Genomic DNA, 13,245 nt, shown 5'->3' with positions numbered 1-13,245 from the left:
CCCCCGCCCCATCCCCCCTGCCCTTCCCTCCCCCTGCCGTCTTTCTCTCTTCCTGGTCCATTGTCCGGTCCAGTCCTTTGCAACAATGCTTCGGAGGGCTTTCACCCGGCTGCGCACCGTTCCGTCGCCGTCCGGCAACCCGGCACGGCTCTCCAGCCTTCGGTCGCAGGTCGGCCCGGGCGCCCCGTTGCGCGCTCCGAACCGGCAGGCGGTTTCCTTTGGCGGTCGCCCGACCCCAATCCCCCCAAGCACTCCCCGTTCGTTGCTTCCCTGCGATACATGCGCCGCATTTGCCCTCGACAGCCGGCTTCCCTCCGCCCGGGCTGGTCTGGTACTGACCGTCGATCCCCCTCCCGGTGTCTGGTCCAGCCCCCCCGCGTGTGGTCTACCTTCGCGGGGTGTCCCCTCTGCGGTCTTGGGCCTTCACCGGGGCGGCCTTCACCATCGGCGCCCTGATGACTACGGCCTTTACGAATCGCTACCTGGAGGATGCGTCCATCTTCGCCGAGACCCCCGATGGGAGCCTGGTCCCAGTGGAGGTGTCGGTTCGGTCGATCTTCCAAACGGCCTGGAACGCCATCCTTGAGGACGTCGAGGATGATGATGGTGATGACGGTGAGTGGTATGCATCGAGCAGCGACGATGCCGATGGCGGGGACGACCCAGGCGGCAATGCCGACGGCATCGCCCCTGCCGAGGCTGACAATGCCGTCGCCCAGGGCGTCGAGGCCGGCGATGCAGGCGAGACTCCGCCGGATGACAAGGCCGCCGGTGCCCCCACCGCCGCCCCTGACTCGGATGCCGATGGCGCCGCCTCGGATTCCGGCCAGGCCGCAGTGCCTGAGATGGTGCCCCCCAAATCCGCTGCCGAGGAGGACCCGACTTCTGATTCGGCGTCCGGCCAGCCGGCTGACCCGGCCGCCGATCTGGCCTCCCCAGCCCCGGCTCTGGCCAAGACCACGGCCCCTCCCACCACCGGTCAGACTTTGGCCGAGATCTGCTCCCTGCTTTGGTTGGACAAGTGGTGGTTCCTCTTTGTACGTTGTGTTCCGCCCTGCCAACGTGCCTGCTTTTTTCTCTGACCCCACGCACGCACGCACGCACGCACACAAAAACACAAACACACACAGACACACTCATATGCACCTTGGACTTGCCTGTCCTCTTCCGGACGGTCATAGGCGGTGTCCACGGCGGTCGCCTCGGCCGCGGCGACGGTTCTCCTGCCGGCCGCTTCGGGCCAGCTGCTGAATATCCTCCGCTCGCTGGCGGACAGTGCCGGGCGCCGGGCCGAGCTGGATGGCTCCGCTGGTTCCCTGGCCGACCAGTCGGCCCTTGAGAAGATCCAACATCTCCTGTCCAATGCCTTCTCGTATCCGGAGCTGAATGCCGCGGCCGCGCGCTTCCTGGGCCTTGTTTCCCTGCAGGGTGCGTCATGCGGTTCCCCTCTTCCCAGCCCGGCCGCCCTCTTCTCGCATCGGAATCATCCGCCCCCCGATGGCTTTGTGCCTTGCTCCTCCTCCCTCGCCATCCCTCCCTCCGATCTTCTACTCCCCCCGCCCCCGCCCCCCCCCCTCCCCCTACGCTGACGTCTGTGTATATGTGTCTGTGTGTGTCCCACTCGCGCAACACCCCCAATGGCAGCTTCCCTCTCCTTCTGCTATGGCTACGCGGTTTCCATTGTCGGGGAGAACTTGTCCGAGCGCCTGCGCAAGCGCCTCTTCGACAACCTCCTCCACCGGCCGATTGCCTTCCACGATGGGAACCTCACCAGCGATCTGGTGGCCAGCCTGACGGGCGACATCCAGGAGTTCAAGTCCTCCGTCAAGTCCATCCTGGCCAATGGCGTCCGGCTGACGGCCCAGACGGTGGGCGGGCTGTCGACACTGGTGCTGCTTTCGCCCTCGCTGACGAGCGTGCTGCTTGCCCTGCTGCCGGCGGTCTTTGCCATCGGGGCCTCATATGGCCGGACTTTGCGGCGAAAGTCCCGCCTGGCGCGACAGGGCGACGCGGCGGCGGCCGCCCGCGCGTCCGAGGTCTTGGCTGCCATTCGCACCGTCCGGGCCTTCAATGGCGAGGATTTGGAGCTGGCCTGCTTTGCGCAGGCGGTGGCCCGCTCGACCGATGCCCACCGGGATCTCGGCTTCCACATGGCCTCCTTCGGGGCCCTCACCTCGCTGGCCTTCAATGCCATGTATTTGGGGGTTCTCTTCATTGGCGGTGGCTTGGTGATCGATTCGGCCGGGGCCGCGGCCAAGGCGGCCGCCACGACCGCAGCCATGGCCACGGAGGCCGGGCCGTCGGCCGCCGGGCGGCTGGGTGCCCTCTTCCAGGGCGTCTTCTCCAGCGGTGCTCTGGTGTCCTTCCTGATGACCACGCAATCGGTGCAGGCCAATTTGGCCGGCCTGATCAAGCTCTTTGCCGAGGTGAACCAGGCTCTCGGGGCCGGGGCCCGGGTGCTGGCTCTCTGCCGCGACCCGGCCTTCGGTGGCGAGGCCTCGGGCCCGGCGGCCGGGGGCCCGGTCTTGGCTCGGGCCGATCTTGCCGGCGCGGACATCCTCTTCCGCGGGGTGGACTTCGCCTATCCCTCGCGCCCGGATGCCCCGGTGCTGGTGGGGCTGGATCTGCGCCTGCCGGCCGGCAAGGTGACCGCCGTGTGTGGCGCCTCGGGCTCCGGCAAGTCCACCCTGGCGGCCCTGCTGGAGCGCTTCTATGAGCCGACCGCCGGGGAGATTCTCCTGGTCCGGTCGGATGGCCGTGCCGGGGAGATTCCCCTGACCGCGGTGCCGGCTGCCGAGTGGCGCCAGCACATCGGCTACATTTCCCAGGACCCGGTGCTCTTTGGATCGCGCACCCTCGGGGAGAATATCGCCTATTCGAAGGCCACCAGGGCCGCCAGCGAGGCGGTCGCCCAGGCCGGGCCCCAGGGCGATGTGACCGAGCGCGCGGTCTCCGGCGCGGCTGTCCGCGCGGCCGATGCGGCCCTGGCGGATGCCTCCGCCGGGCAGGATTACGATGTCATGTCTGCCTCCCTGGCGGCCAATGCCGCTGGCTTTGTGGTTCACCTGCCGGAGGGGTATGCCACCGGGGTTGGCGAGCGCGGGGGCCTGCTCAGTGGGGGCCAGCGTCAGCGGGTGGCCATCGCACGGGCCATCGTCCCGGCGCCGCAGGTCCTCGTGCTGGATGAGGCCACCAGTGCCCTGGACCCGGAGTCCGAGGCCGCCGTGCAGTTGGCCCTCGAGTCGCTGATGGCCGGCGGTGGGGGTGGCGCCAATGGGTCGGCCGCTCCGACCACCCTGGTCATCGCCCACCGGCTGTCGACCATCCGCAATGCCGACCAGATTTGCGTCATGTCGCCGGATGCCCGGCGTGTGGTCGAGCAGGGCACCCACGAGGAGCTGATCGCCCAGCGGGGGATCTATTATGAGATGACCCGCCGGGCTGGGCTCATGAACTCCGACAACTTTGAGGAGGTGGCCGACCAGATGCGCTCGGCGGAGCGGGCCGCCACCGTTGCCGATATCGCCGCACGCAATGGCTGCTAGTCCCGCAACCTGGAGGAGGGCTGCGCAGGCGTTTGTGTGTGTGTGTGTGTGTGTCTGCGCGACAGTGTGAAGGTCATGCATTCCTATGTCCCACACATGGGCGGCCGTGCGGCTTGTGCACACAGACACAGACGCTCATGCTCGTGCGCACGTACACGCGCCCACTTCTTGGCCCGCCATCTTCTTCCCCCACCCGAGAGACCCTCCCCGTCGCCTGTTCCTCCTCCTCCTCCTGCCTCGGCGGCGCGCCTGCCAGGGTGCGGCCCCGATTGTCACAATAGATGCTCCCTCTTGCTGTTTATTCGATCGGATTCCCCAGCTAGCGGGAGGCGCCTGTGGGGAGGCCTGCCTCGCATGTGTCTGGCAAGGGCTGCGCAGTCGTGCCTCCCTCGCCCTCCCCCCCCCCCCCCCCTCCCCCCCGCCCCGGCGGTGGGTCACTCCTCGCGCTTGGTCTTCAAATTGGCCAGCACCTTGCGGCCCATGTCAATGAGATCCTTGTAGACCGCGAAGAACTCTTCGCGATGTAGCGGATGGCAGTGGGCATAGCGGCCATCGGCGGTGGGGATGTCCATCCGGTGGCGCATCCCCCGGTCGATGAAGTCCACCTCGAAGGGCACATGGACCCCGGCTCCAGGCAGCGCGGCTCCCAGGGCATCGGCCATGTCGGCCATGGGCGCGTCCTCGGGCTGGGCTCCGGGCCGCCGGGCATTCGGTGCCCCGGGGTCATTGGCCTCGGCCTGGGCCAGCTGCACCGGCCACACGTGCAGGGTGGAGTGTGTTTCCGGCACCGAGACCCGATCCTCGCGGCGCAGGCAGAGCGACTGAATCAGCCGATCGACCCCCCGGCCGAGGAGGGCCTCACACCGATCGGCCCACTCGCCAACGACATCCACCCCGGCGGCCAGGGTCCGCCGGGGGAAGGACAGATTGTACAGCACCCACATGGCCGCCAGTTGGTTGTCCAGGGTCATGAGGGCGGCCACATTGAGGCTGCGTGAGCCGGCCTCCTGGCGAACATCCAGCCGCGAGTTGACAATGTGTGCCAGCCGCCGGTGGGCCGTGATCAGCAGGAGTCGCTGCGCCTGCCGCGCGCCGGCGGCGCTGGTGCCCTGCCCGGGGGGAGTGGCGGGCGCGAGCCCGGCTGGCGCGGTCCCCGCCGCCGCCGATGCCAGGGCCGCGGTCGCACTGGCAGCCTCGAGTGGGAGCCAGTCTTCGCCAAATTGCCCAGACAAGTGGGCAACCACATAATCCACCGGGGCCAGGCGGCAGCCGGGGAAAAGCGGCTCAAACATGGCGGCCTGCACGTCGGCCGGGCCTGTGGCCAGGTTCGACAAGAGGTACAGCCCCTGCATGTGACCCGGCGCATGGACGTGAGCGTGTCCGGCCGATCGGCAGTCGCCGGCCAGGGGGTCAGAATGTGCGAGCACCAAGATGCATGTGTCTCGGCCAGGGGCAGCGTACCTCGTTGGCCAGGCGGGGAATCCCCATGGAAGCCACACCGATGAGGGCCAAGTTAATCAGCCGCCGAGGTCCGCCAAGGAGCGTGATGACCGTGGACAAGTTCTAGCCGGGAGGATGTCAGGATGGCGGGGCCCGGTGGGTGCCGCGGAGCATGGCCGGCTGCCTGGCCGCGTGGAATGGGCGATTCCGGCGGAGCAGGCGGCTCATGCGAGGCAGCTGGCGCAGCGAGGCGAGGGCAGTGCAAAGTGCGGGCAGGAAGGGGGGGGGGGAGGGACACCAAGCAGGGCAGAACATCGGAGGAGCGGGAAATCGCAGCCCGGAACGCACCCACACGCCGCTGCAAGCGTCCATGGCCAGGGCGCTGCGGGCAATGGCCAGCGCATTGACACGAACCTGCTCCGGCAGGGTGGGATCGCCGACCATTCGCTCCAGCAAATTGAGGCTGACGGTGGGCCGGCCGGCCGGCGGTTCGACCGGGGGGCCCTCCTCGAAGCCATCGTCAGCCAGCAGCCGGCCCGACAGGAGATCCAGCCGGGCGGCCATGCTGGGGAAGAGCTCGGCACGGAGGAATTCCAAGCAGCTTGCCGGGCCCGGCTCCTCGTCCAGGACATAGGGCAGCTGCCGCGGGGGGGCGGCCGCGGCCGCGGCCCCGAGGACGCCCCCGCCCTTGGCCATGTCCGCGTGGTACTCCTCGGCCCGGCGGAGGAAGTCTTCCGGGGTCGGGTCACGCACGAAGGGGTCGACGGCGGGGGCCGCGCCGGGATGGGCCCCCACCAGCAGCAGGTAGGATGCCAGCATGTCGGGGGTGACGAAGGCCATATCGTCCGGGGCGCCGGGGCGAGGCCCTGGCGCCGGGGTCCGATGCTCGGCATACTCCTGCATTTCGCGCTGGTAGAAGGCGCGCAAGGCCGCGCGCGGGTCGGCCGGCAAGGCATCCGGGCCCCGGCCGGCGGCTTGGTCCAACGCTCGGTGCTGTTGCCATGGCAGGCTCGGGCACCAGGCGGTCAGGATGTTTCCCTTGGCCGAGGGATCGGGCACCGACCAGTCCACCCGCGCGGCCAGGATGGCCAGCAGCTCGCCATAGAAGGACCCGCGTGTGGGCCGGGTGACGGCCCCGGGCACGGGCGGCGGCGGCGGCGACGGCGGCGTGGTGCTGTCCCCGTGGCCGCCGAGCGCGGCCGGGGTCGAGGCCGACCGTTGGTGCCGGCCGGCCGGCAGGCTGCCGGCCTCGGCCCGGGTGCTTTGGTCGCCGGGCCCGTCCGTGCGCCAGGTGAACCGGCGAAGGCGCGTCCGGCGATCCGGTCGCGCCCCCTCGCCAGATCGAATGTACTGCAGGATGGCATCCATGGAGAAGTCCATGAAGGGGGCCGGTCCTCGGGCGGGGGAGCATGGGCTTGCGTGCTCGGGGCATCCGGCGCCTCCGGGTCAGCACCAGCCTCGGCTTCGGGCGTGGAGGAGCCGGCCGCGGCCGCCTGGCCTCCGGGGCCGCCATGCGTCAAGTGCCAAAAGTTGACATTGGCCGTGGGCACCGTGACACTTGGCTGTCCGGAGCCCGGGGACGCCTGCAAGCCCCGGGACCCATGGCAAATGTTCCGCAAGCACCAGGTCCCCATGAAAAGGGCGGCCTCCTGAAAGCACTCGACCAGTGACCGGGTCTGGAGCTCGGCATGGCGGCGGCTGAGGTACGGCGACCGCGAGGCCGGCAGCATCAAGGACCGGCCCCCGGCCTCGGGAGGCGACCCGGCGACCGAGGTGCCCGTGATGGCGGCCTGCCCCTCGGCCCGATCATTGAGCGCCTGGATGATGTTGGCGATGACCACGGCCGGGATGTCATGCTGGGCCAGGGCCTGCCACGGGGCGGGAAGAGGCGGCATGGGGGTCGGGGGGGGGGGAAAAAAAAGAGGCACCACAGGCGAGATAGCGCGAACCGAGGTCCACCGTCAGAACCGGGACACTTTCCCCGCCGGGGTCTCGCCAGGGCACCGCAGGGAGGCGTGCCAATGGCGCCCAGAGGCCGCCTGCCGGGGAAGGGACGCACCTCGAAGGACTGTGACGGCGTCATGAGCGCGATATTGGAGCAGGCCAGGGTGGCCACCATCTTGGTGAGTTCCGGCACGCCCGGCTGGCCGAGCAGCTACCCCGGCGGAAGGGGCAGTCGGTCGCGCGAAGCAGTGTGACATTGGGAAGTGTGCTGTTGTTAATTGTTGCCCCGGCCGACTCTCTCGATGGGTGCCCTCGGCTTTTGAGAGGGCCACCCGCCCGCGGCACCTCCAGGACTTGTGGAGGGCCCGGCGTCCTTTCGGGATCCTGCATCTGTCTCCTTCTCCCTCCCTCCCTCCCTCTCTCTCTCTCTCTCTCCTCGTCTCTCCTTCGCCCGCTGCCCCATTCCCCCTCTCTCACGCCCCGGCATACATGTCCTTCTGGCTGTGGACACCTACGCACCCAAAGAGTCAGTGAGTGCACCGAGCGCAGGCGCAGCGACCGAGCCAGGTCCGCCATGGCGGCCCCGAGAGGCAGGGCGCTCACTTGGCGACGAAGGAGCCACAGAACCAGGCTCGACCCGGACAGAACTCGCACGACATCGAGGCAGGCGGTGACCATTTGCCAGTCAACCAGGCGCCAGGGGTGGTACCGGTCCGGGTGGAGGGCCTCGTCGCCGGCGTCAAAGCGCCGGCGCAGCTCGGCATTCCGATGGCAGACCACCACCGCCGGGAAGAGCAGGTAATACAGCCCGGCCAGGAGGTGTTGACCGACCGGGGTCGGGGCCAGGCGGTCCTCGGCGCCGGTGGGAGTGGTACTGGCACCGGTGCCGGCCCCGATGCCGGTGGCGGGGCCGGCAGGCGTCTGGCGAATAAGGTGCCCGAGCACAATCCGTGACAGTCGGTAGCGCTGGAGCTCGGACAGCATGAAAAGGGAGGCCTTTTCCCCCGCCCGGGCATCGAATGGCACATGGCCGGCATCCGGGGGAGGGGGGTGAGCAACGCCCGGGACAGGCGCGGGCAGCCGAGGCAGGTGAGCAAGCCATGGTCTGGTGCCGGGGCAGGAGGCCAACAAGCCCAAGGGGCCGACGCACGAGGCAGGCATAGCGCAGGCAGGCCGGATGAAGGGGGCTTCCCAGCTGCGTGGAGATGTCGGTCAGGGCAAATTGGTAGCACATGCGAATGTGGTCCACCAGCAGGAGGACCAGCTTGCCGCTGTCAAAGTCCGCGATTTGCGCCACTCGGGCGTCCTCGGCATCCGAGCGTCCCACCGGCGGGTCCAAGTCCCCAAGCAGGAGGGCATGGTCGGGGCTCATGTCACCCGGGAGGATGTCCCCACCGGTGGATCGGTCGGTGTCGGTGCCGGCCACCAAGCGAGACATGGAGCCTGCTCGAGGCGGGGTGCGGGGTGGCGCGGGCGGGGTGCGGGGTGGCGCGGGCGGGCGGGGTGAGGGGTGGCGTGGGCAGGCAGGCGGGCGGGCGGGCGGGCGGGCGGGCAGGCAGGCAGGCAGGCAGGCAGGCAGGCAGGCAGGCAGGCAGGCAGCGGCATGAGTATTACACGCAAACAGGGCCACATGGAGCCCAATCGGGCGCTCCAGGTGTCTGACGACCATGGACACAGAGATGCCCACACACATGCACACACACACACACACACACACACACAGGGTAGCATGCTCACGCACGGAAAGTGATCGCCGCATGCGCAAACAGCAACAGCCGGATGTTGCCGGAATCGGCCACGCAGGAGAGATTCGAAGACCGGGCCATGTCGGCATTGCGCCGGAAGGTGGTCATGTAACTGACCAGCTGCCGAGAAAGGCCCTGGTGCATGTCGAAGGGGTACAGTCGCATGTCGAGCATCCACATGAGCCTGGCCCCATGTCGCGGGGGAGGCATGTCAGTTTGGACTTGCCATGCTGCCTGGGTCGGTGGGGGCGGGAGGGAAAAAAAAGCAGGCAGATGATCTGCCCCAGCCGCCGGAGCGGACACATACAAACGCAATGACACCACGCGACACACTTCCTGCAGCAGCAGGGTCTCCACGATGAAGAGCCGCTCGCGTGCCATGCAAAGCAGCGTGAAGTCCAGCGGCGAGGCGAGGATGTCGCCTGGAGCGGCGTCCCCCCCGGCGGCGGGGGCACATCCCAGCGCACATGCATCAGCCAGTAAATGGGGGTGTCAGACGGCCAGGCGCGCGAGGGCAAAAAAAAAAAAAACAAAAAAAAACCACAGCCGGAGCATTCGGCGCGGGAGCGTGGAGGCCAGCCGGGTGAAAGTGCCCACGCGGGGTCGCGCGCGAGTGAAGAAAAGCCGGTGCCCACCGGGGGCGCCGGTCCCGCACGCACGGAAGTCGTCGATCTTCAGCCATGCGGTGTCCTGGCCCACGGCGATGTATGTTTCCAAGAGCACCAGCGCATGGGCCACCAGTTGCAGCGAGCTGAACGGCGCCGTCTGGAAGGTGTCTCCTGGCAGGTCTTCCGGCCGGGTGTGCGACAGGCTGTCGGCCAAGCCGGAGAAGGGGTGGCTGGCGATGGCCACCGCGCGACTGAGCACTCGGCGCAGGATCCCCGGGCACTGCCAAGCCTGCGTCCGGCGGCCCAGGCGCGCGGGCGGCCGCTCGTCCGCACCCGGCTCGGGCGCCATGCTCCTGAGCATGGTCGGCTCCGGGCACATCGGCGCCAGGGTCAGGATGGCCAGCGCCTCGCCGAGGATGGCCACCTCGGTGGGCGACATGCCGGCGCTTTGGGCCGCCGGGTCGAGGTGCTGTCGGTGGCACAGCAGCGCCAGGAGCAGATCCACCTGGTCTTCCTGTGGCCGGCATGCGCCGCGGCACACGGCGGGCATCGTGTGCCCATGTGGAATGCGTGTGGTCAGTGTCCGGCCGAGGGGGGAGGGGGGGGGGGGGGGGGAAACCCGGCCGCCGGGGGCAAACAGCACAAGAGGAGGCCGAGACGCCACGGAGGCAGGGTCCCGTCCGATGGCGGCGAACGCACGCTCAACAGCCACGGGGCATGGTCGGTCGTGCGGCCGGCCAGGATGTCGGACCGATACAGCAGCAGGGCGCTCAAACAGTGCCGCCAAATTTTCAGCCCCGTCAGCAGGATCTCGGCCCCCGGCTCGGTGAGGCCCTCCTGCCCGGCTGCCAGCCGGCGCCACCAATGCCCGCAAAGAGCCACCACGCGGGCCACCAGGCCGGTATCGAAGAAGAGCAGCGCCTGGGCCAGCGGGCTCAGTCGCGGGCTGGCCGCTCGGCCGGATCCGGCATCCGCCAGCCAAGCGGCCAGATCCGCCGCCCCGGCAGCCGCATCGCCCCCGGTCGCCAGGCCGGGATCCTCCTCCAGGCTGCCCGGCTCCAGCAGCCACCACCAGCTGATGTTCTGGCGCTGCAGCTGCGTCAGGAGAGCCGGCGCCGCGGCATACACCAGGGCATACACCAGGCGCACGGACTCCAACTGGAAGTCGGCCTCCTCGGGGCTCAGGGCATGGCCATCACTCGGCGCGGCAATCGGGCATAGGATGTGCGCGCTGGGGCGTGCGGGTTGGAGCGCATGGGCAGGGGGGCCAAGTACAGGGCGGGGGGGGGGGGAGCGGAGAAGGAAGGGCATGGTGAGTGACAATCGGGCAGATGGTTCGTCTGGGGGGGGGGGGGGGGGTTTCCCCACCACAATTCCGATCTCGTCGGTCGCCAACCGGGGCCGCCATCCCGGCACAGGGCAACGCACAGGCGCTCGGGGCCATAATCATCGACCAGCAGCCGGAGCAGACGCCCGGTCGAGGTGTCCCCCGACACCAGGGCCGAGGAGTAGAGCCCGACCATGGCTGCAAGAGCCTCAGCACGAAGGGTTGCCTCGGCTGGCATGTCGGCCGGGGCCATGGGCACGTCGCCAGGCCCCGGGCCCGGTGGGGCGACGTCCGCCACCCGGCTCGCGAAGGAGGCGATGCGCGAGGCCGAGGTGATCAAGCACTGCTTTTCGATGGAGCCGAGCGGCTGCGACGCGGGGATCCAGGTCAGGCGGCATGTCGGGGCGAAGGGCCATCGGCCAGAGGGGGCCCACTCGCACGCACCATGGTGAAGTTGCCGCCATGCTGCATGGCAGCCGCGCTGGCCAGGTCGCCCAGGGGGATGGGCACAGCCGGCCCGGCCGGAGGAGCTCGATCCTCGGCTTTGAGAAGTGTCATGGGGAGCAACGGCCGTGAGACCGGACACCTGGCCGGCAGGCTCGGGCGGGCGCCTTGGAAGCCAGCGGGACTTGGGCGAAGCGAAAAAAAGAAAAGGGGCCTGAGAAGCAAGGGTGAGAGGCGAAACCCCGGGGCCGGGGAGATCGATCAAGAGCAACGAGCACAAACAACGAAAGAAGGATATGCCAGCCATGCAGGGAGTAGATGAGGCGGTGCGATTTAGCTGGCCGCTCCACCGGACCGGCCTTTTTTCCTCCCGTCAGAGGCACCCGGCGCCCCCGGCGGCTGCCCCAGCTCCCCCTCCCGGATGGGGCCGATCTTTCTCGCCACACGACTCCTGCCCAGCCCCACACCGGGCCCCATCGGCCGGGGGACCAGCCCCACGCCAAGTGGCCGATCGACGTCCATCAAAACGATTGTGGGGTCGGCGTGTCATGTCGCCGGCCGGAACACGTGACCCATTCCATGAGGCGCGCTCCCGGCGTGCGCGCACATATGCCCCCCCCCGGCGGCGGGGGCGGGTTCTTCGGAGGCCTTCGCGGCGCGGCCGTGTGTGCGCGCGCGCCGACATCCCAGCACCCTCCTCTCCCGATCCCGCGACTTCCCACCTCCCCTTGCCCGAGAGACCCCGCCACCATGTCTGACGATCCTCGCTACATCTGCGCTGGTGCGCCCCCCTCCTCCCCCTCGACCAATTGCCTGCCTCTACTCTGGCCCTATTTTGCCCTCCGGCCCTTTGCTCACTTTCTCTCCCTCTGTCGCCCCCCCCTCTCTCTCCTTGCCCCCCTCCCTTTTTTCCGACCATTTCAACAGAGTGCGGCCACGAGTGCTCCCTCTCCCAGTCCAACAAGATTCAGTGCACCGAGTGCGGCTACCGCGTCCTCTACAAGAAGCGCACCAAGAACAGTGCGTCTGATGCACTCTTTCCCTCCCTCCCCCCCCCTGCTCTCTTCGGCTCCCGGCCCTTTGCCTTCTTCAGTCATCCAGTTTGAGGCTCGCTAAATCTCCGAGGCCCGCCTTCTCCCACCTCCTGTACCATAACATCCCCTTTGGTGGATCTGACACAGTCGTGTTGCCAATATAAAACAACGTTCTCCTCTTCCACGAGTGCCTGCTTCTTTGATGATGTTGCTGTGGCTTTCGCGCGCCCAACGCCCGGCGAAGAGGCAGACACTTGCCACGGGCGGTGCTCCGGGTTGGTGCTCTCACTTTCCAATGCAAAACTCGGCGAAGACAATGTCCAGCACGTCGTCCGGAGCCAACTTGCCAGCCAGCCCGGCGAGGGCATGTGCAGCAGCCCGACACTCCTCGGCCACCAGCACCGCATCTTGCGTTCCTCCCGGCGAGAGGTGAGCTACCAGGCGTGTAGGTGCGAAATACATGCATACATGCAAATACATGTCGAGCAGCGCAAGCGGCGCAAGGTGATGTGTCAGCAAAGGGCACGCTCATGTAAGCAGGCGGCAAAGAGAAGGACAAGGGAAGGCAGAGGGCCGGGGCAATCGCGGGGTATGCACCAAGGGCCACCTTCAGGTGGCTAACAGCACGCGAGACATAGTCCCGATGGCGAGGATGTGACAGGATGACTGACCGACCATCGTCATCCGGCGCGGCCACGTCGTCGTCCGAGTCAAAGCCTGACCGGCCGGACTGCCCGGCAGCCGGGCCTTCCGAGGACAGGCTGCATCATGGCAAGGAGGCAACCAGCGAGTCAGTCAGGGGGGGGGGGGAGAGCGAGAGCGAGAGCGAGAGCGAGAGAGAGAGAGAGAGAGAGAGAGAGCGAGAGAGAGAAGGAGCACGCGGAGGGGTGCACAGGAAAGGCGGCCGGCCTGGTGGCCCGCGCGAGTACGCACACCCCACGAACGGCGCTGGTCAGAGCATCAGCCAGCGCATCCACCCCGAGGCGGGTTGTGCAGGACACGAGGAAAAGGTTCTCCGAAGGAACACGGCCTGGCCCCCAGGGGCAAGAGGGAGAGGGAGGGAGGGAGGGAGGGAGAAAGCATGGCACGAAAAGAGGGCAAAGCCGCCAGGTCAATACACGGACAGTTTCCACCTCCGGCAGAGATGCAGCGGGGTGG

The 13,245-nt window shown here is 68.3% G+C and overlaps 4 protein-coding genes across 4 annotated transcripts in view; 2 read left to right on the top strand and 2 right to left on the bottom strand.

Moving 5' to 3' along the window:
• Window positions 1–85: 85 nt before the first annotated feature.
• H696_02765 (hypothetical protein) lies at window positions 86–3,840 on the top strand (the record flags this gene model as incomplete). Its single annotated transcript, XM_009496663.1, has 4 exons — window positions 86–257; window positions 370–1,037; window positions 1,182–1,428; window positions 1,645–3,840. 4 exons carry the CDS (start codon window positions 86–88, stop codon window positions 3,543–3,545), a joined length of 2,988 nt encoding a protein of 995 aa, XP_009494938.1. The 3' UTR covers window positions 3,546–3,840.
• Window positions 3,841–3,968: 128 nt separating this feature from the next.
• Window positions 3,969–11,208, bottom strand: H696_02764 (hypothetical protein). The gene is made up of 13 exons (XM_009496662.1): window positions 11,054–11,208; window positions 10,711–10,976; window positions 9,982–10,513; window positions 9,334–9,796; window positions 8,982–9,096; window positions 8,671–8,858; window positions 8,080–8,372; window positions 7,449–7,925; window positions 7,045–7,140; window positions 6,439–6,853; window positions 5,334–6,379; window positions 5,007–5,108; window positions 3,969–4,891 (listed from the first exon to the last, which is right to left on the bottom strand). Exons 1-13 carry the CDS (start codon window positions 11,165–11,167, stop codon window positions 3,980–3,982), a joined length of 5,019 nt encoding a protein of 1,672 aa, XP_009494937.1. The 5' UTR covers window positions 11,168–11,208; the 3' UTR covers window positions 3,969–3,979.
• A 595-nt stretch (window positions 11,209–11,803) lies between these two features.
• H696_02763 (hypothetical protein) lies at window positions 11,804–12,169 on the top strand (the record flags this gene model as incomplete). Its single annotated transcript, XM_009496661.1, has 3 exons — window positions 11,804–11,834; window positions 11,981–12,073; window positions 12,147–12,169. 3 exons carry the CDS (start codon window positions 11,804–11,806, stop codon window positions 12,167–12,169), a joined length of 147 nt encoding a protein of 48 aa, XP_009494936.1.
• A 203-nt stretch (window positions 12,170–12,372) lies between these two features.
• H696_02762 (hypothetical protein) overlaps window positions 12,373–13,245 on the bottom strand; it is a gene marked incomplete at both ends in the record, with an annotated part of 3,087 nt that continues 2,214 nt past the window's right edge. The window contains 4 exons of the mRNA XM_009496660.1: window positions 12,373–12,521; window positions 12,685–12,848; window positions 13,021–13,100; window positions 13,212–13,245. Of these exons, the coding sequence (XP_009494935.1) occupies window positions 12,373–12,521; window positions 12,685–12,848; window positions 13,021–13,100; window positions 13,212–13,245 (427 nt within the window). The remainder of the gene's footprint in view (window positions 12,522–12,684; window positions 12,849–13,020; window positions 13,101–13,211) is intronic.

The sequence above is a fragment of the Fonticula alba genome (genome assembly GCF_000388065.1).
Source record: "Fonticula alba strain ATCC 38817 unplaced genomic scaffold supercont2.4, whole genome shotgun sequence".
Lineage (NCBI taxonomy): Eukaryota > Rotosphaerida > Fonticulaceae > Fonticula > Fonticula alba.
The sequence above is the reverse complement of the archived record's forward strand: the minus strand, read 5'-3'. Positions and strand labels throughout refer to the sequence as shown.